The sequence below is a fragment of the Phaenicophaeus curvirostris genome, chromosome 1, assembly GCF_032191515.1.
Source record: "Phaenicophaeus curvirostris isolate KB17595 chromosome 1, BPBGC_Pcur_1.0, whole genome shotgun sequence".
Lineage (NCBI taxonomy): Eukaryota > Metazoa > Chordata > Aves > Cuculiformes > Cuculidae > Phaenicophaeus > Phaenicophaeus curvirostris.
In genome coordinates, this window is record NC_091392.1 from 72,721,067 (window position 1) to 72,743,234 (window position 22,168).

The 22,168-nt window shown below is 39.4% G+C and overlaps 3 protein-coding genes across 4 annotated transcripts in view; 1 reads left to right on the forward strand and 2 right to left on the reverse strand.

The window, feature by feature from the left end:
* IRAG2 (inositol 1,4,5-triphosphate receptor associated 2) overlaps positions 1-1,504 on the forward strand; it is a 40,950-nt gene extending 39,446 nt beyond the window's left edge. The window contains exon 39 of one of the 2 annotated variants that reach the window (XM_069862865.1): positions 720-1,504. In XM_069862865.1, the coding sequence (XP_069718966.1) occupies positions 720-963 (244 nt within the window). In that variant the 3' untranslated portion in view covers positions 964-1,504. The remainder of the gene's footprint in view (positions 1-719) is intronic. The other variant, XM_069862873.1, reaches the window with a different exon arrangement.
* Positions 1-22,168, reverse strand: part of ITPR2 (inositol 1,4,5-trisphosphate receptor type 2) — a 998,050-nt gene that overhangs the window by 185,264 nt on the left and 790,618 nt on the right. The window lies entirely within an intron of this gene.
* On the reverse strand, positions 1,409-21,411 carry DNAI7 (dynein axonemal intermediate chain 7). Its single transcript, XM_069850257.1, has 16 exons — positions 21,292-21,411; positions 20,496-20,722; positions 19,488-19,582; positions 17,936-18,024; positions 16,607-16,708; positions 13,014-13,151; positions 11,034-11,180; positions 9,771-9,874; positions 8,078-8,357; positions 6,338-6,440; positions 5,767-5,933; positions 4,682-4,826; positions 3,886-4,100; positions 3,045-3,212; positions 2,705-2,818; positions 1,409-1,728 (listed from the first exon to the last, which is right to left on the reverse strand). Exons 1-16 carry the CDS (start codon positions 21,409-21,411, stop codon positions 1,453-1,455), a joined length of 2,490 nt encoding a protein of 829 aa, XP_069706358.1. The 3' UTR covers positions 1,409-1,452.

Consider the following 22,168-nt stretch of genomic DNA (forward strand, 5'->3'; position numbering starts at 1 on the left):
GGGGGAGACAATTATGCCGGTGTGTAAAACCGAGAAGACAGCAAGAACAAATTCTTGGTTTTTTTTTTTTTGGTAAAGGATGGAGATATCCAATGTAATGAGAAGCTTAGGATTTGGATGGTCAGTGAGAGTGACTCTTCTCCCCAAGCTCAAGGAAGGCACCAACCCCCTAGAAAATAACAAAATATAAGCCCAGCACTTTCAGTGCTTTTTACAAGCAAGATCCCTTGATTATCTGCAAGGCAGCTTTATGAGTCCTCTTCTGAAACAGCATAGACTTACAAAACATTAGGATATTGTTTCCCCCTCCTGGGAACTTGTCAAGTTTTGAAGAGAAAGTAGTGACACAGCAGCTTGTTGCAGGCGCCTTTCTATGTTGCTCATACCCACATATGGCAGAGCACTTTACACAAAATGGTGATTGATCTTAAATGTCACTTCCAACCTATACAATTGTGTGTGATTCTGACTTAGGAGTTGGGTCAGTCACCTAAATGGCTTATCAAGAACTTGCTTACTGGAGTCTGTTGTTTTAAACCAAGAACATAAGTTACCACTGTACATTACTCCCAATATGGAAGCAACCTTGTAATTTTTGATAGTTAAGGATCTGTGTGTTTGCTTCAGAGTTTTTTGAGGTGGAGAGGGTGTGGGGTGCAAAGAGGGCTTCGAAGATATTACAAAACTTTAACCATTCTATAACTTATTCTTCTGTGCAGGTACAATTTAATGTTATCGTGGGCATCCCACTTCAAGACTTCCTTTTCCAATGCTAACAAAACGCTCTGGGTTTCTGTTTCCATCCTGGTCCTGCTCGCTGCTCTTACAAGCTTCCTCACTGGGCTGTCTCTTCAAAGACCAGCAGATGCTGCACCTGTTGGGACTGGAGATTCCTGGACCTCAGTACAGCAGTTGTTGTGGCCATATACAGGACTCAGACACTATGGACAACCCCCAGTATAACAAAGGTTCTGATTTTGTAGTTATACTTCCAGATTCTGTATGACAGGACGAAAAGCTGAGATTAGTGTATTTTAGGTTACAGATTTCAGTTGAGGTTTTTTGGGTTGTGGGTGTCTTTTGGGGAGATGACCTTTTCCTTTCTTTTTTTTCTTTAAAGCATGACTTGAAATTGAAAAATACTTTTTGGGTTGTTTTTTTTTTTTTCTCCCCTTGTTCTGACGAAAGTCATCTTTACAAGTACCAAAACAGATCTCTGTTCCATTCAGTTTTACAATAGAACAGTTAGTAATTTCACGTATGGCTAATGATAAATATGATTAAGTGGTCTAGCCACAAGAGAATAAAGAACTTATTTTGCTGTAACACAAGTGAAATGTTTGTGTTTTAGTCATAGAAGCTAATGTAATGATTTGAAAAGGATTCAAAACTTGAAGTGTAACTTTATTGGAAGCTTTTGATAATAAAGTTTTGAAGGAAATCATGCAGTATCTAAGAGTATGTTAAAAGTCTCATAGCAAGCAGTAGCTGATATACACTATCAACAAACAAGAAGTCAGCTGCTTCCGCTCTGTCAATAGCTTCTTTGCTGGCAAAGTCCTTAAGCATATGGTAGAGTGTGGAATGAAATTCAGAATCATCTTCTAGCTCTTCTGAAAAAGCTTCACTGGTTTCAGTGATCTTGAGCTTTTGTGCTTTTCTACCATTAAACAGGTAAAGAGACCAGTCTTTGTCTTTGACAGAATCTGGTTTAAGATGCTCACGTACCTATTGCAGAAAAAATGAAGAACTGTGCTGTAAGACGATGTCCAAGACACTGACAGAATCTAAATTCTAGTATGAAATTCTAGTGTACTCGTAAGTGTACCACAGAAGCAAAGCCAAGGTGCTGCTTTGAACTCCTAAAACAATATTAGCTCTCTTAAGAGACTGCACTGGACACTGTATCAACACAAGAATCCTCCCTCTACTTTGCCTCTATAAAATGCAAATTTTGGCCGCTCCAGTGTGCTTGCAGCTCCTGACTCCTGTGGAGAAATGTTAAGCTAGGGGCAAAGGAGATGATTTGTTTCAGTTCTTGCTTCTGGGACTAAGCATTAGGCTAAATCTTTGTCACATGCAGTTAACTCAGGAGACTGAAACCTTGAAGCTCTCCTACTAGCATGACACTTTCTGTATCCACAAGCAGAACTCAGTGTTTTTCTGTCTGCCTGAAGAACATGTTAACATGTGTTTTAGTTCACAGATGGAAACAAATCACCATTTAAGTTTGCTTTTTCCCTACTTAACAGTAGGGGGGGAAAAAAATGAAAACCCATATGGACAAAAAGAAATTTCCAAATATTAATGAAACTTGCAGATCTTATTGCTATTCAGCTAGAATAGGCTGCTACTCATGAAAACCAGCCTCCCTCTCTCTCACCTTTGCCTCAGCTAAACCTTCAATGAGTGGTCTATTGGTTATACATCCTGGCATGTGAGCAAGTGTTCGTTACTGAGACGTGTCCTATTACAGACCTCACAAAGGAAGCAAGGGCAAAGCAGGCTCTGAAGTCTTCCTGACACATGACTAAATGCGGCTCAGTAGTCAACCTCAAATCTTTCAGCTCTTGCAATAAGTGCGTAAGTAGGTTGAAGACATTGTTTGATAGGTGTGTAACCTGCAGAAGTTAATTGTTTCTGTCTCTCTAACTGCAATAGAGTTCTGTGCTGCTTTTCTCTAGGTCAGTCTAAATCCACAAACCTTGAACACAACTTGTTCTTGACCTGCTTCCAGATTCCACTTGCTCCGGGCAAAAGCAAAAGCAGATGCAACCAGTGCCATCTGTTGATATGCCCTAACTTCTGCTAGGGGAGCCTGTAATATGAAAGTACAAGTTAGAAAATATGTGTATCATTCACTCCAATTCTGTGTGTCATACAAAAAGTGAGAAAAAGCTTGTTTGAGCTGGAATCTACTGGCTAAGCTGCCAGGACATACCTGCCCCCCGATTCTGCACAACACGTCTTCATACAAGAAAATGTTACTTAAGTGAAAAATAGGTGGAAAAAGCAAGAGGAAAATCATCTGGTTCTGCACTCACCTTCTGTTCCACACACACATACTTGTAAGAATACTCTCCTGGGAAAATATTCACACCAGCTTTTTTCAGAACGGTTCTTATTTCAACAGGACTTATCCATCTTCCTGTCAGGTGTGAAAGTACATCCTTCTCTTCCACCACTACTGCAGACAACATGCACTGGCTACCCTGTTGTACAAACCATGGAGAAGAACTTACTGGTCATGAAATTTATTTTGAAGCTTCAGGCATCAAATATTAATACCTTTACTAGTCTGTGTATTGCATATATAATCTACCATGCTGGGCTGTAAACTTTCATTCGTGTGTCCTGAAGAAAGCCACTTTTCTGTAGGGTTTTGGAAATGTCATTGGTCTACTGGCCCATGCTTGTGTTCATACTGATGTTTTAAAAACCATGCGTGTTACTGAACTGATCTATACAGCAATGAGCATACGGGTAATCATGCATAACTTTGAACCTTTAGAAGGAATGAGTAGCATTAGTGGTAGGTTGCTTAAAGTGCTTTTATTTCTCTCTATGTAGTTGGGAAGAGAGAGGAACAATTTTTAAGACTCTAGCTGGTGTGAAACAGTCTTGAATTCAGCAAAGAAGTATCAGTATCAAAGAACTTCCTGGACCTTTCATACTGATTCTTCTGACCAGTTCACAGGAAATAACTGAAATTAAATCACCAATACTGTTCCTTCCAGTCCTTGTAAAGGAAGAGATCCTCCCTCATTTTCATTGGTGGAGAGAGAGACTCAAATTGCTCCTGTGGAACCATTTCAAGGACATGGTAATAATTTTATATTTTAAAAGATCTGCAAATGTTTTATAGAAAAAAATTATTTACAGTACCTTAATTTGTATCTGAACAGTTGCAAAGACTGTAGTAACTGTAAGTAGTGCTTCGTCCACACCAGTAGGTTGCAGCTCCCATGCACGATACGGCATGTTGAGATGCGCATCCTGAAGAAGTGCTATCGTATAAAAGGCACCCATCTCAAAGGTGATGCTCTTTCCTTGCGTTTCATACATTAGGTTACTGATGCCATCGGTTCTCCACTGTTGGCCTTTACAAAAGGGATGCAAAATTAAAAAGAAATACAAATAACCTTCATTTATTACTTTCTATATGGCAGTCCACAAGCTCATCTGGAAGGTAAACTTCAAATTGTTTTAATAGTTGTATTCTCTTTCATGAATATAAAGTCAGAGGTATTTTGTCTTTATCTAACAACTAGAATATCACATTTGGTTTTTAACATTTAATTTTTGTATTTTAAGTTATTACTTATACATGTATTTAGGAGCTAATTGGCCTCAAGGTCAACTTTACATAGCTTCACCTGAACAAAATGTGATTTGCGGTACATAGTTATACTACTGCTTATTAAGTGGTGTGTATTTTTTTCCCCATTCATATTAAAAAGCTAGAGTAAAAAGACTCAACCAGCAGTCCATTATTACATATGATGCAGAAGCAAAACAGAACTAAAGAAAAAATCCCAAATCAATTAGCACTGATGTCCCCAAACTATTTCTGTGCTCTGAATTGGTTCTTGTTCTTTGCAGCTGAATGCTGGAAATCATCAAACTCGGATATAAATTCCAGTACTCATGCTTACAATAAATTGATGTCTTAATTTCATACCTGCAGCATCCCATCGGGCTACCACAGGATCCTCAAAATACATCACATTGTCAGAAAGCCTAAGGGTTATCTGTATTCGTGTCTGTGTGGCATCTTCAACCTCTTCTGTGGGATATGGGAATGCTTCCAGTCCAACATCGAGTAACTGGCAAAACAGGAAAAGGCCAGACAACATCTTTATTAGAAAATGCAGTAGACTAAAGTTTTCTTTTCCTTTCAGTCCACCTAATTGCCTGGAGAGTTTCCTAACCCAACATTTAAAATTTATTAGTATAAATGGTTTGCTAATATTGCACGTTTTTAACTACACTGCTGAAGTCACCAGAAGGGTGACTACCAATGGGCCTCTGAACCCTTCACATGCTGTGGGTGTCAGTGCCACACAGCTGGCATAGTCAGTTTTCAATAGATCCATAGTCTCAAAAAATCCCAAGAGAACCTGAAAGGCAAAGGCAGATATAATTCCACTTTTTACACAGTTTTAAAGGGAATGAGAGAGATCACATACAACTGGTGATGCAGGTCTGTGTGCTCTGCTAGGAACATGTGCCTTGTGATCTGCTCACAGTCCTGCTTTCTTAGTTTCCACAGGGATTTCACTCATTAAATGTTTTTGGCTTCACAATTACAACTGTTACGTAGGTTGATGCTGCATCAGGTTTCATGAGTGAGAAAACAAGATCACACTGGGTCTAGTCCTCAAATATCTTGCAGAGCCTACAGCTGCACTGGCAGTAATTGTGTTACCCTCTTTAATGGTCCCTTTCACATATGAAAACCTAAGAGCATCTCTCTGCTTTTTCCCTGGCCATGAGCATTTTTCCAGCTTGACAGTCTATGCCAGCCATGCTGATGAGCACTGCCTAGGCACACGCCTCTCTAAGTGCAGGCTGTTTGTCTCCCCACAACTGCTCTTAAACTTGGACAACAGTAATCAAAAAATTATTTGAAAACTTAGTCCTTCCGTTTGCTGTTCAGGAAATTAAGCACACTGCATTTGTATGGTGATAACACACCTCAGGAACAGCTCTTTGGGGATGGCAGGGAAGGAAAGTGCATAGGGGTTAATCTCTTTCCTCACTTACCTCCACCATACTCCAGTCTTTGATTTGTTTGACCTGAGGTGGAAGCTGCAGAGCCTCAATGTGGTACACACCACCCACTGGTACAAACTGCTGCAAATCAACAATGTTTTCATCGGTTATCTCTTCTTCTTTTTCATCTGTCTCCTCCTGCATCGGTGGATCCTGAACTAAAAAAAAACCCAAAACAATATGAGCTGACTTGGTGCTTAAACTTAGACACTGAAATTGCCCACTTCTATTATTTTTCATTTTTGCACAAAAAGCCCATGTGCTTGTAGTGCTTACACTCTGCAGCATTTCAGCACCATCTGCTGGTGTTCCCTGAATCGCTTAACAGTGAATTGGAATACAAGGAAAGAAAGGCAGCTGGATTATGATTATTATGCAGCTCCTGTTTTCTCTCTCCACTTAACAATCATTAATGGAAAAGTCAATAAAACTCAAGTGTTATCAAAACATCAATATATTTATAGACTTTGTACCATTCACAGAGAGATCTATATCACAGTGTTTCCATATATAAAATAAAATATTCTGAGTAAGTACTTCTCTAATGCTGCTAACCAAATACCTTCTAATGGTATGTCCAAGATTTCGGATTTCTTCTCAGCTTCCTCTGTTATTTCATTTACATCAGCTGTCTTATTGCTGTTTTCTTGAAATGAGATAGCATTCTATAGAAAAAGAAGGCAGCATTTTTTCATTAGTCAGAGACAGACAGTACAGGGTAACACCTCCTTCAAGGAGGCCCAAGCAGAAAGATCACAGTCCCACTTCTCCAGCAACACTTGCACCAATCTTGCTACAGGGTTTCAGGAGGAATCTTTTCTACCTAGCTAACAAAACTAATTTTGATTAAAGATGCTCTCCAACTTTTTAACTGGATGTATAAATAAACATAAAATAATTACTTCATTTCCACAGTAAATTCCATCTTGAGCTCCCCAAGTACCATACAAGCACTTAACATTCATAGCAATGTGTGCACTCAAAAAATGTTTATGCTGACTTCACAGCTAGAAGAGCAACACAAAGAAAACTTAAGCCAATGTTGAATCCAAAGCCATACTGAAACTCTGCCAGAATCCCCTCTCGCAGCCTTAGCCTTCCCTTTCTCACACTGTTTTCTATTTTCAAAACATATCCTTAGATTTCCAGCCAGATTTCCAACTCCTATACAAATTCATCCCTGTGCTGTGCCTGTCGGTGCGTGGGAAGAACACACATCTCCTGAAACCAGGCAGGAGGTGAGGAGAAAGAAGTGTTTACACATATAAATGGGGAGAACTCAAAGCAGAACCGGACAGGAGCAGCGACTGCAGTAGCTGAGAAAAGTGGAGTCTTCAGACGTAACAAGAAAATTCACAAAACTGGATTAAGAGAAAGAGAATGAGACCTGGAAAAGAAAAAAGAGAAGGAGTGAAATGAGGAGCTTGGAGAAAGTCTAAGAAAAGTAGGTGAAAACTCCCAAAAGATAAGATTTGGCATGCAAAAAAAGAAAAAAGTAATGAAGAAAATGGGATTTTGGCCACTGTCACTACTGAAGTGTCATGGACTGATAAAGAAAAAGGCAAAGAATGTTGCTCCAAACATACTAACAAGGCATAAACCACAAGGGCTTTGCTATTTGTGCAGAAATTTTAGATCGAGAACCTGAATCATTTATCTGCAGCTCATGGATGATACTGAAAGTAACACAAACCCAGTAAGAAGAATAAAAAACAAGTAACCTCCACAATACCTAAAGACAGCATATTCCATTGAGGAGTGCTGATGAAAAGAATCCACAAACAGAAACACTGTCGGGAAGGCCTTCCAGAGGCAAAGTTTCACTGCACAACCATGACCTGCTGAACTGAATCCTATTCTGCACACAGTGACTTTTCCTAATATCAGATTCCTGCAGTGATTTTATGGGGCTGTCAGTTTCTCAGAAGCAGAATCCATTCATCTGGAATCACGTCACAGATTTATGCAAATATCTTACAGTGGCACCTGACGTTCCTTATGGTTTGATCCCACTCTTAAACTGCCAACCCAATGCCAACTCAGGCATGCCAACAGCACAGCAGCTACCACACCCTGTACAAACTTTTCTTTCCACCTTCTGTACAATCATTGATCATTCACACTTCCATTGCCTCTAAAAGATCTATGGCACAGTATTAACATAAGCCACCTTTTTCTATAGAACATTTAAGAAACTGGTACTCTCAGACACAGGACATATTAAGGACCTGTTACACTGTAAGAGGGCCTCAAATGACAGCAGCTTTGTACAACACTCTTTTGTGAGATTTTTTTTACCTACATTTCTTGCATTAGAACACATTTCTCCTTCAGTGGACATGTTGAGATATTCTCTGGCTTTCTTCTCCTCTTCTTCTGGTTCTTCTGAATTGCCTTTTGAATGCTGAGTTAACTCTTTGCTATCTAAGACTTCCAATTCTGGCACACTCTGACACTGCAGCCAAAGTGGAGACACATGGTCATAATGAGTATGCAATATGCGAACAGCAACACTGCTCACAGCTAGTGATTTTGGAAGATCAAATCCATGTTGTGCATCACAAAACACATGATTTTTGAACCTGTAAATAACAGTTAAAAAAATAACATTCCCTAGTAAGATTGTCAGCACTTACTTTTGTATGTCTTAATAAGTATTCATATTGATGTTCTACACTAAAAGTCACCAAAATTCCCTTTAGTCACATGGCACAGTCTAAGAAATAGAGTGGGATGTCATGATGTGCTTCCCATCTTGTACTGACAGCTGCCTGTATGCCCCTCTGGAAAAACCGTAACTGCATTAAGGGGATCAGGAGCTGCAAAAACAACAGTCCTGACAGGATGACAGTGAGGCAGAATCAGTCAGCAGCTCTTTTACACCTCACATTCCTGGTAAACTAGACAAATATAATGGGCAAATTCCTACATAGGTGAAGTCACCAGCTGTCTCTGTTACCTCAGTCTCAGCATTTTCCACATAAAATCCAGAGACATACTCAAGCATAAGCTGGCATTACCAGCAGGTCCAGGGAGGTTATTCTCCCTCTGGACTCGGCACTGGTGAGACCACACCTCGAATACTGTGTTCAGTTCTGGGCCCCTCACCACAAGAAGGATGTTGAGGCTCTGGAGCGAGTCCAGAGAAGAGCGACAAAGCTGGTGAAGGGGCTGGAGAACAAGTCTTACGAGGAGCGGCTGAGAGAGCTGGCGTTGTTTAGCCTGGAGAAGAGGAGGCTGAGGGGAAACCTTATTGTTCTCTGCAACTACCTGAAGGGAGGTTGTGGAGAGGAGGGTGCTGGCCTCTTCTCCCAAGTGATAGGGGACAGGACAAGAGGGAAGGGCCTCAAGCTCTGCCAGGGGAGGTTCAGGCTCGACATAAGGAAAAAAATCTTCACTGAAAGGGTCATTAGGCAATGGAATGGTCTGCCCAGGGAGGTGGTTGACTCGCCTTCCCTGGAGGTGTTTAAGGTGCGGGTGGATGTGGTACTGAGGAGCATGGCTTAGAGATTGGTGGGAATGGTTGGACTCGATGATCCGGTGGGTCTCTTCCAACCTGGTGATTCTATGATTCTATAAAGGTAATTTTCACAATCAACAGTGTTACACAGCCACTGAACCCTGTCGCAGTGTAGGAAACAGGCTAAGAGCAGGGATAGGAGGTCAACTTGCAGCAAATCTAGTACCTAACTTGTGGACTTGAGTTCTTTCATCAGATATGGAAGTTTCTTGCTCATTGCAATCCCTGCCCAACCAAAACCAGAACAATCCAAATAATACCTCTTTCCTGATAAGATTAGGTAGTCACACATACTAAAATTCTTCTAGTTAAGCATCATGTCAACCAATTCTTTGTTGAAAATTTTAAGTGCATCTCTAAGGTGACCAAGAGACTTCAGTCCTGACCCAGATGAGAAACTGATTCTTTGTGTTCACTTGACTTGGGTAGACAAGGCCAGGCCTCATTTCAAATTAAGAATTTCAGTATGCTGTACCTTGCTTTTTTCTTCAGATTGGCCCAAATACAGAAAGTGATGTTTTTATCCTTTATGACTACCTGCATATTTCCAGTGTCAGAATCTTCATACATATTAGCTGTCTACAAAAGAAAAAACAGATTAAATAATGTTTTCTTCTTTTATTATAACACTTTACTGTACTTACATTTATACTTTAAAAAATAAAAACAGCCACACAGGAATGAAAATACACCAGATCAAGCTCAGGTATGTTTTATCTATGCACTAAAACATGACAGCTAAAAACTCAGCTCTCTTTGTAAAAAAAAAAGTAAAAATTTGAACTATGTTATTTTTCTTCCTCTGATTTCATCAATTCTGTCAGTCAAAATTCTGCCAAATATGGTATTTTACACAATCCCTTCAATTGTACCGCCTCTCTCCCTTAATCATGTGCCCTCAAAAATACTTCCTATGATAAGTTAAAAAAAACCCCAAGGACTTACTAAGCAATAAAACACTCCTACGCCACAGCCACTACACAGAGCATTTTATATTTTGGTCAATATATAACTTGTGAAATGATAATTACAACAGGAGTTTAATCCTAAAATCAGCAAAGTCAAACAAGAATTTACCATTTCTTAATCTGCAGAGGGTTTTGACTGTGAATAAACATACAATTGGTTCACTGTTTCCTTTACTTTCCTTTTTTGTTTCCTCTAGCAATATTCTTTTTCTAAACATACTTACATATATGATTAATATACTAAGAACAGCAAGCAAGATCACTACCTGTAAATGCAACCCAGAAAACTGATTCCCAAGTACATTTTAATTTTATAGTTTAAGTAATCTTTACTCTTCGCAAGACCTCAGTTTAAAAACTATTTTAGTCATATTAACTTGCATTAAAAAATGTTTACAAGCTAACCTTATGACCTGCTTTTCACATTTGATATTTTCGGTACAGTCAGTTAACTTCAATCTAAATCAGTGAGACAAAATAGGAAACAAATTTCATATAGCGTCTCTTGTTTTCAGTATCTCCAAATCTCACAATAATTTAATCTTAATTGTCTTAATGATGAGAATTTCCACTCTAAAGCTAAGATTTGCAGGGGTTTTGAACAAAGATGTCTGGTACCTGCGATAGACTTGATTTGGAACTCAAATAATCTGGAAACTGAAATACTAATCTCCATGACACCTAAAGAACAAACACAACCAACCATAACAACAAGCCAACCTTATGTGCATCGGGCATATTACAAATTCAAAACAGTAAGTCTTACTTACTTTAAGCAGGAGTTCTGTTGCTCCATTGTACTTCTGATGAAGCAGATTCTGAAGTTCCAGAATAGATTCTTGGTACTGAACTGTTTCTTTTTCTGTAATCTCATTTGGCGGTGTGTCCAATAAAAGAAACTGCAACTTCTCAATTAACTAGAAGACATTATATGTGGGGAAAGCATCTCTGTTAACAACACCAGCCTTAACATACTGTGTGTTCTGTCATAAAATACGAGACAACCTTGCTTCCTTTGTACCTAATTTTATCTTTGTTGCAAGAATAATCTTTTTATATTACATATTTAGATGTTGTGGTAAGCCAGCACTATCAGACAGACAGTCAACCATGCAAAGTGCTTGAAATTCCAGGGTCAGGCCTGCCTTCCTTCATTCCTCTGATCCAATTCCTTCACTCCTTAACTTGTGGGCCGTGAACTCTTAGCTTATAAAACAGATCATTTATTCATATGGTCATATGAAGAAACTTTTGGTCAAGTATTTGCTTCAACTAAAAGCTTAAGGTTGTATTTTGGAACTGTACTTTCTATAGTAATAACTTCAACTACAAAATCTTAAAAAAAAAAAAAGGAAGACATATAACAATTATATTTTAATTCTCAGAACAATCCTTAGGGTGAAGCTTGGAACTGTGTTGTTGTCTTAATATCTAAATGCTTGTATGGAACTAAAACATTCCCAGCTGGCCAAAGGGACCTGCAGTACTGAGACGAAGTGAGGATTGGTTTACATTTCATGCCTCCCTTCAGATATGTCAGATTCTTCTTACCCTGCGGAATCACAGCGTCACTGTCCACTAAAGGTGTAGCAAAGCAGCAGCAGAACTGTAATTGCGACAATCTTTTTTTGTATTGCACCTTTAACGTGGTCTGCCTTGACAGTGAGGTCGTCCCTGTCAATTCTGAACTGATGATCTATGTGACTTCACAGTTTGGAGTGTTTAACAGTTTCCTCTAAAAACATGCACAACAGGAAGGAAATGCCCAAGTGTTTCAGACCAAGAAATGACAGGAAATCTTTTTGACATCATCTTGCATTTCTAGTAGGGGCAAACCAAAAATGTTAACCCTCTTGGGTACAGTGTAAGGTAAGGTACTTTTACAGGATCTGAAGGAGCTGTAACTGATTCAGTGTTGGATGAGAAGAAGTGTGTTTGTGGGAAAGGCACGACAGCAGGGAGAAGAGTAGCAAGAAGGGATGGAACTGCCTGGCTTGCAGAGTGGAAGAGAAAGGGAGGGAGTTATCTGTTTAAATTCTTGGAAAGCAACCAACACATTCCCTGCTGACTCAGGAAAAGGCAGTATGCAGAAGATGAAAATGGCAGCACCCAGCAAGCATTGCAAGATAGGAAGTCTAACACTTGGAACCAAACCAGCCCAACAGAAGTTGTACTACACATGCAACTTTCACCTCCAGTTCCTGGCAGACCTCATTTAACTTTCTGAAAAAACATTACAAAGTTAGTGTAAATGAAAATAAATTCTTACATTTACAGAGCAGCCACAAATTGCATAAAATTGCTCCACAAACAGTCAGTGGTTAGTGGCTTGCATTTTGGGAACTCCTGCTTTTATATGACACTTTGCTAGCTGTTAAGTGTTACACAATACGGCTGCTGTCCACTGAAGCATCCATGTATGACATGAGCTTATATGTTCTGGCTCAAGACTGTTTAAAGTGTACATAGCAGGGAAGATGGATGTTGAAATACTAAAGCTCAGTGTAGAAAGATTACACACAAATCCCTTAAATGCACTGCATAGTTCAAGTCAATAGTAATCTTATTTAGAGTTAACAATAAATCTGTAATTTAAAAAATGTAAAAACTGAAGAAAAACTTGTGGGTTTTGAAGGTTATGGCCCTTTTTCAGTCATTTGTCCAAAAAAAAAAAAAAAAGGAAGAGGGAGGGGGCCGTTAAGTATGTGTTCTGGTAAGGTTAAAATGAAAAATACCATTTTAACACTTACATTTAGCACCTGTTCCCCCTTCTTCATCACAAGCTGAATGTCTTCATTTTGATCTTCACGCCATAAGCTCATGAAAGTATTTATTTCCTGCAGAACAGTTGGGTCAGGACTTCCATCACAACTAAGGTAATGCTCCCACTACAGAAAATGTTCAAAGAAAAACGGTCACAGGCATTTGGTGCAAATGACTATTACTAATACAAGAAAAAGGAGGATTCTGAAAGACAAATATATTACAGTGATATGTTCATACCTGCATCTAAGCATGACAGTAACACCATCTGGCTTATCACTATGCCACAAAAAAAAAAGCCTTACTTTGATATTAACATGTTAAGATACTTCTGCCCGCCTGTATAACATTCACTGTTTATACCTACTCATTTATCAGCAGTTCTGCTAGGCAGAGCCTGCATATCTACAAAAGCAATAAATTCAGTACCTGCCACAAGTGAGAGGCTGAAAGAGTAAATGACTGAGAACACAAATGAGGAACCAGTGCAGGTGGAAGAGGCAGATGGTTCTCAAAGCAGACACTGCAAACAAAACTGAAAATTTCTACGCTGTCCATAAAGCTGCTTAAGAGCCTTCTACTCCAAAATGTTGATTCTTCCTTTCTTTGCCTCTGTAGGAGATTTCCTCCTCCTTACCAGCACCAATTTGCTGTTACAAAAACCTCTGGCACAAATGTGAAATCCTAGATATTTTATTTTATTTTTTTAATAATTTTATTTCAAATCAATTATTGGTCATTCTAATAGGTGGAGGGAGAAAAAAAAGATTGGCAACAGGCTAAATCCACTTAACTCTACAGATGAGCCTAACATTGGCTCATGGGATCAATTTATCACCTATAATGTAATTTTCTTCATCCTTATAGTAAGATATTAAGGGAACATTCACTCCCTGTTTACTGTGAAGATTAATAATGCAGTATTACTGAAGACTGAATTGCAAAGTATCTTTTAAAGCAAAAGTGCTTGTACAATTGCATTGCCAACCACTTCCATAACCATTTCCACTGACATGAAAAAATAAACAATAAGAGGTCAGTGCTCAGTGGACTGGAAACTCCTCTATAAAAGACTGATCAGTCTCCTGTAATTAAAACATCCGATTTTTTTTTTTTTTATATCTTCACACTTCAAAGAAAGCTTCAGTTTCATCAACAGGAAAACATCCTCAAAAGTAACAGTAGTTGTTCTTCAAAAGAAATGATAAATTTCATGATAGTTTGTAAATGTAGCTGTTAATCTGAACTGAAATTGTTCAGAAATAGACGTGGGAATTCAGCATCTGGTATGATATATTTATTTTGCTCTAAATATTCTTAACAATAGACTAATATAAATACTGGTATTTCCCCTTAATCTACTGATATTTTATTTGACGACTTATTTTTAAATAATAGTTCTGTTTTGCTATCACTTTTCAAAACAAAAAACACCCCACATTGTTTCTCCTTCCAATCAATACTCTCGAGAGACATCCATAAACAGTAACTGTCCCCTTTTAAAATGGCCACTGGTTCTGTTGTTCACAAGGATAATAAAGACAGAGCTTGTCATCAGCTGAAACAGGTAATAAAAATCATCCAAAGATGTCAAGATGTAGCTGTGAAGTTATCATGGTGCACCCTTGTAGCAAGAAGGCTAAGGGCACACTGGGCTACACCAGGAAGATCATAATCAGCGACCCTATGGCTTTAACCTCCTAGGGCTCCAGTTTTGGGTCCCTCAGTACAAAAGGAAGAGTGGAAAATTGGAGAGTCCAGAAGAGGAACATTAGGATGGTTAGGGTACTAGAGGAAACAACACATGAAAAAGGGCCGAGCTTTCTTAGTCTGGAGAACAGTAACAAAGCTAAGGGAGGAGCTAAACACAATCTACCAGTACCTAGAGAGGGGTTACAGAAAAGACAGAAACAAACTTCTTTCAGGGTTGTACAGGGATGATGTGTCATGACAAAAAGGTAAAGATCACAAGCTGTAGCAAGGGGAATGCTAGTTGGATATAAAGAAAAATTATACAATAAGAGGGGTAAAGCAGTCAACTAAGTTGTCCAGAGATACTGTGGTATCCTCATCCTTAGAAACTGTCAACATGCACCTGAGCACCTTCATAAAACTTCAGAGTTTGCCCCATTTTGTGCAGGAGTTTGAAGGATATGTATTTCATAAGTCCCTTCTATCATGATTTATCCTATGATTCTAAATTTGCTCCACAGAGGCTTTAAAAAGTCTCTCCCCTCCCACTCTTGGCTCCCAAGCTATAGGGTTAGTCACAGGTGTCAGACTTTGTACAAGACAAAGAGAAAAGCCTTGTGTCTACAAGTCTGTTCCTTACCTGCAATCAAACTGGCCAAATAGCATTGTCCAACAGTTACTGAATGATGTTTGAAGGATTTACAAGACTGAAATGTTCTATTAATGTATTACATACTTTATTATTAGATATTTAAAATTTAACTTTACTGGCATATTGGGTGACAATTCAACCACCATGTAAGTCACTCTAAACTGCAGGCATTAACTCTTGGCTGCATTTTCACGTATTTCAGTTCCTGATAGCTGACCCAGATTTGCACTGCGTCCTTCAAAGTTCCGGCCAGCATCTCTCTGAATGGTGACATATGATATTCAGGAACCACCTGAACAAGTGTTGTCAGTGGTCTCAAATTCTACAAAATTATTTTAAGTTTTTTTAGAGCTTTTTTTAAAAGCTGATAGAGCTTTTTTAAGGAATGTTAGAATGCAGAATGAATTAAACAAATAGAAAAGGAAGGACAAGGTGGGAATATAGCGGAACTGGTGAGAAGGATGTTCAAGTGACCTTGCAGCTGGGATGTAGAAAAACACATACACTGCACTAATTGTTGTTGAGCTTTGTGTGTTTAACAAGCAGAGCTCTTATGTTTAGATAACACAGGTCTGTGAAACTTGAGGCCTTATAACATGTTGAGATTTCAGCTCTGGCAGGAAAAAGATCAAAAGACTGGGATCTCCCCTGATAAAAATAGGGGTAAAAAAGCAGCAGTTTGCACTCATGCTTTCATGCTTGCTAGCAATGCCCGAGCTCTATGGTGCCTGCATTATTCTGCTTGCATTTTCCTCTCTGCCTAGGTGCTGTTCAGAGCTTACCCAGATCCTAAGCAAGGACCAAGCTCCGTGGTGCCTACATTCCTGATCTCAGAGTTGTCCCAGATTGTGAGGTAACAGGAATAAATTTATTGTTTTCATTTTATCTGTGGCTTTGTGGTTGTTCCTACACTTTGCTTGCGGTCAGCTCACACAGACAAATAGGAGAACATACGAAACTATAATTCCTCTGGACTGGTGCAGCAAGCTGTGGGGCTCTAATACTTTGGTCAGTTAGCCAGGCTTCTCTTTGTGCTTCTTTTCTGTCTATACCAAGGTACAGAAGATGGAGGAGCGTGAGGATGGCCAGTTACTATCTTGAGACGGAATTTGAAATGCAGTCATAGCACGCATCTAAGTTCAAGAAGGGAAGCATTCCTGGATCCTGTAATTGAGACACAGTCTCTTCATTGTCAAACTTCTACAGCACTAGGCAGATTTTGGAAAGAAAGCTTACCTTTGCACGTGCTCTATAATCTGTTTTCCACTGCTGTGCAGACAAAAACTTGTGTTCCAGTGAATGAAGTTCTGCTAGTTCAGAATCCCTTTGTTCCTGATTCTATTAAAATATATTCATATCAAATACAGGAGTTAAATAATTGGTTTATTACTTGCAATTATTGTATATCAAAGAAAAATTTTAGGATATTTGAATGAGTTATCATTTAAACAAATCCAAACACTGGTAATTCGCTGTTTTACAAAACATTTAATTGACAAGACAGTACTTAGCAGTATGCAATTGCCATCACACCAGTTGCTGAGGCATATGATAAATGTGTCACATGATTGTTAACCTCTTACTCTAACAGTTTCCATATCATCATCCTAGAACTATGTCTAATGAGAGCTGATGAAAAATGTGTGAAAGATGGTATTTTTTCCATACAGTTTCTATTATTTTTAATTTATCTATCTTCTCTCTAGGGGGAAGAAAACATTCTGTGAAAGACAAGAGGCACAGGTGAGAGTGACTTTTTCCTGGAGGAAAAAAAAAGAATAAATTGTGGTAAATCTCTTTGTTTGTAAAAGACTAAAATATTTGGATATCACCAATCAGGTTTTTTTCTGAATTCTAGTGTTCTTAGAAAAATAAGTATATATATTCAAATACACACACTTATACACATATACCTATATGTACACATACAAATCAATGCATCTATCCTAACATGTAACCACTTCTAGAATTTATACCAAAATTTTCTTGCTACAGCTCTACCAAATGTAATTAGGGGGAACACAAAAAATATATCCAATTGAAAGTATAGCTGAAATGAAAGTATTCATTGAAAGTCATTCAAATGAAAGTATAGTGGAAAAGAAGTATTTATTCAAACTGGAGCATCACATTTCCCAAAAGTTAGTGTATTTAAACATAGCATCTTTATGCATCAGAAAGAGGCAAAACTATCTTGTCTCTGAGAACTTTTATGAATCAAAGTAAAACTAAATTAAATATTAGCTTAGTGAAAGAATAATATAGAAAAAAATTCAGCACTATTTCTCTTGACTTAACGTGTATTGTGTTTTATTTAGTTACTAATCCAGCTCACTACCTTCTCAACCTGTGGGATCTTACACAAAAGTATCTCTCAGTGATTTAGTTAGATTTTTCATTATTTATTTTAATCTATTGATGCTAGAAAATTTCCTCTACATTGTTTCCAACACTAAGAACATAATGAAATCCTTATCCATTCTTACATTAAATTAATAACATTTTACAGTCATAAGTTTAGAAATAGTATTAGAATTCCTCAGTAAGTATTGAGTGTGAACTAACTTTTGCCGTAAGTTTTTCTATCAGCTCTTGATAAATCCTCTCCTTTTCAAGTCTTGCTGCTTCTTGTTCAGCATGCAATCGGGCTTCCTCTGAAGATTGGGAAATTTATCAAGAGTTTAATTATATTTTGCTTTATAAAATCAGACAAACTGGGTTTTAGTTATGTAATGACAAAACAAACATAAAAATTAGCAACACAAAGGTATATCTTACATTGCGCAGAAATCTCGCAAATAACCCAAATGACTTTGAATCACAGTACTATAACACACTACCTGTGGTGCTACCCCAATCAGCCTGTGACAATATAAGTGGAGATCAGCAAGCCCTCACTTTTCCCTCAGAAACAGCAGCAGGAGAGCCATCTCCTTTTTATCTACAGCTTGAACAGGCCCAGGTTCTTAATCCAGTGTCTATGGTGAAACCGCCTGAGTGGTTCAGTCCCAAGTTAGACTCCTCCTTCCTCCAACCTTTGGTCACTACCTCAATCTTACAGTTACTGCTTCATTGAAATCCTCTTCAGGATCAGTTACTTCTGATCACAGTTTTAGCTTTTCTTTGCTGCCACAGGGACTAGAAAATCAAGAGTGCAAGTGAAAACTAAAATTGATTTAAACCTTTGAGCCTTCAGCTTAAGACAGCACAGCCTATAAATCAATCCAGACGTTCTCAAACTGTGGCTAGAACATCACCGCCTACATGCAAATAATTTCAGAGAGATCTGTATTGGCTAGGGGCAAGAGCAACAGCAATTCTCAAATCTGCCTGTACTTACCCAAGCTGCTACCACATCCACTAGCAGTCACAGCATGCACGAACCCCTACCAGGATGGGTCTGATGTTCGGGCAGGGGCTGTGATACTTAACTGCAGAAGCAGGCACATTCAGATGGGGACGACAGCTCACATCATGCATTTGGGATTTCATTTTAAGGGATACAGTGATATACAATATAAAGATCTTGAAGAAGTGAGTGGAGGAATCATTCTCTCAGTAGAGATTTAAGAAATAAGCTCAAGCAAACTACATTTTAATCTATCCTAGTTTGTAGTCACCCTATCTGCTACCTGTTCAGAACACCAGCTAACCCCCATGCCAACAGAAGCATTCTATTGGCCTTCTCTGGGAAAAGTTCTTTTCAGAGAATCTCCTGTGTCTACTGATAACTAGGCTTGAAAGGAGAGGGGGGAAAAGGAAAAAAAAAAAAAAGAAAATCACATACCACTGCATTTCTAGCTTGTTGAGAATAATTCAAAAGGCAATAGTAAGAGAGAAAAAAAAATTAATCTTCCAGCCATCCTCCTTCACAATTTGCTAATCGTGGTAGAAGTAAGTACAGAAAAGAGTATGACTCTAACAGAAAAGTAAGATGTGGGAGGCAGTAACAACTAACACAGAATTTGGCCCACAAGAAAACCAGGATGAAACACCTGTATTTGTGAAACAGAGAGAGATGTTGGTGCACATTTAGTTTGGAAGGTTAATTTCTGCTAATTTAATTAAAATAAGTGATTTGTGCCATTACATTCCCAGTAAACAAAGTGCACAATACCTTCCTCTTTTAGCCTCCTTTCTTCTTCTTCTTTCTGTAATCTCAGTCGTTCGGCTTTGCTAACCTTTTGGCCACCAGGCTTAATGTTTGCAATAAATTAAAAGAAAACAAATGGCAACATTACATTAACACATTTGGGGAGGCATTTGCTTTCTGTAACTTTGCCCTTCTAATCTCATCCCTGAATTAAGATTTTAGACTCTCTACACAGTCAGTAATGCCTTCAGAATGGTAATCTAAATCCTGGAATCAAATTGGTAAACTGGTGGAATTGGAATTGGAAAATAGTGTGGAAATTGAATAATGGCTGCATATGCTAAGAAAGGGGATGTTCCAACTTAAAATGTTTTGGGAAATATTTGGAAATGTATTTGGGGATATAGAATCATAGAATGGTTTCGGTTGGAAGGGATCTCAAAGATCATCCAATTCCAAACCCCTGCCACAGGCAGGGACACCTCCCACTGGACCTGGGGCTGCTCAAGGTCCCATTCAACCTGGCCTTGAACACTTCCAAGGAGGGGGCACCCACAACTTCCCTGTTCCAGTGCCTCACCACCCTCATCATAGAGAATTACTTCCCAATATCTAATCTAAATCTTTCCCCTTCCAATTTGAAGGTCATTCCACCTCATCCTATCACTTCAGGCCCTTGTAAAAAGTCCCTCCACAGTTTTCTTGTACACTCCCTTCAGATACTAGAAGCCTGCTATGTGGACTCCCTGGAGCCTTCTCTTCTCCAGGCTGAACAATCCCAAATCGCTCAGCCTGTCCTCATAGCAGAGGTGCTCTGTTCATCTAATCATCTTTGCAGGTCTCCTCTGGACCTGCTCCAACAGTTCTATATCCTTCTTATGTTGGAGATTCCAGAACTGGACACAGTACTCCAGGTGGGGTTTCATGAGAGCGGAGTAGAGGGGGAGAATCATCTCCCTTGACCTGCTGGACACGCTTCTTTTGATGCAGCCCAGGACACATTTGGACTTCTGGGCTGCGAGCACACATTGCCTGCTCATGTTGAGCTTCTCATCAATCAAGTCCTTCTCCGCAGGGCTACTCGCAGTAACATTGTCCCCCATCCTGTACTGAAACTGCGGATTGCCCTGACCCAGTTGTAGGAACTTGCACTCGGCCTTGGTGAACCTCATGAAGTTCCCATAGGCCTGCTTCTCCAGCTTGTCCAGGTTCCTCTGGATGACATCCTGCCCTTCTGGTGTGGCACTTGATTTCACTGTCTATATTACCAATGAAAATATTAAACAGCACTGGGCCCAGTATGGCCCTCTGAGGGACACCACTTGTCACAGATGTCCATCTGGACATCAAGCCATTGAACACTACTCTCTAAATACAACCATCCAACCAATTCTTTATCCACCAAACAGTCCACCCATCAAATCCATATCTCTCCAATTCAGAGAGAAGGATGTTGTGGGGCACTGTGTCAAAGGCCTTATAAAAGTCCAGATAGACTACACCCATAGCTTTTCAAATATCCTCTGATGTGGTCACTCCATCATAGAATGTGACTAGGTTGGTCAGGCAGGACTCGCCCTTGGTGAAGCCGTGCTGGCTGTCTCGAATCACCTCCCTGGCCTCCATGTGCTGTAGCATAGCTTCTAGGAGGATCTGTTCCATGATATACCCAGGCACAGAGGTGAGACTGACAGGTCGATAATTACCAGAGTCATCTTTTCTATCCTTTTTTAGAAACGGGCACAATATTGTCCTTCTTCCAATCACCAGAGACTTATCCTGACTGCCGTGACTTTTCAAATATCATGGAGAGTGGCTTGGCAACCACATCAGCCAGTTCCTTCAGGACTCTGGAATGCATCTCATCAGGTCCCATAGACTTATATATGTTCAGGTTCCTCAGGCAGTCACGAACCTGATCCTCCCCTACAGTGGCTTTACCCCCCATGGTCCCCAACTTGTTGATCACTGACTCAAAAGGGATGAGGAGAGTGGTTCTCAGTGAAGAGTGAGTCAAAAATATTGTTGAGGACATCAGCCTTCTCTTTGTCTCTTGATAAAAGGTCGTCATTTGCATCCATCAGTGGGGGTGTGCTTTCTTTAACCTTTCTTTTCTGGTTGACATACCTGTAGAAGCACTTCTTGTGGGTCTTCACTTCCCTTGCCAAGTTCAGCTCCAGCTGCGCCTTGGCCTTCCTGACCCCATCCCTATGTAACTGGGCAGCGTCCCTACACTCTTCCCAGGTTCCCTGTCCCTGCTTGCACTGCCTGTGCAGTTCCCTCTTGCTCTTCAGTTTGACCAGTAGGTCTTGACTCAGCCATGCTGGCCTCTTCCCTTCTTTGCCTGATTTCCTACACTGGGGGACTGAGTGCTCTTGCACTCTATGGAAAGCATCCTTAAATATTTGCCAGCTCTGTTCTGCTCCCTTGTCCCTGAGGACCGTTTACCAGGGGCTACTACTGACTAACTCCTTCAAGAGCTGGCAGTTTGCTCTCCTAATATTTGGGGTCCTGACCATGCTCCTATCATCTACTCATATCATATACTCATCATCTATTCATTATCTCTTATCATTTCCTATCTATCTACCGTCATGTAACAAATTAACCAAAACAGAATACTTATTTTTGTGCTGTAATTTATAGCATTCATCGATTTCTCACTAACTGGATTTGTGAACATGAGGTCACATTGTCTTCAAGAG

Bases quoted from the DNA above. Each gene is read 5' to 3' on its own strand.
- DNAI7 (XM_069850257.1), bottom strand. From the start codon at position 21,411: ATGGGGGGTAAAGCCACTGTAGGGGAGGATCAGGTTCGTGACTGCCTG. The intron at 20,723-21,291 runs GTGGTTGCCAAG...TTGGTAATATAG, and splicing joins TCCTGAAGGAACTGGCTGAT to ACAGTGAAATCAAGTGCCAC. The intron at 16,709-17,935 runs GTTAGTTCACAC...ATATTTTAATAG, and splicing joins TAGAAAAACTTACGGCAAAA to AATCAGGAACAAAGGGATTC.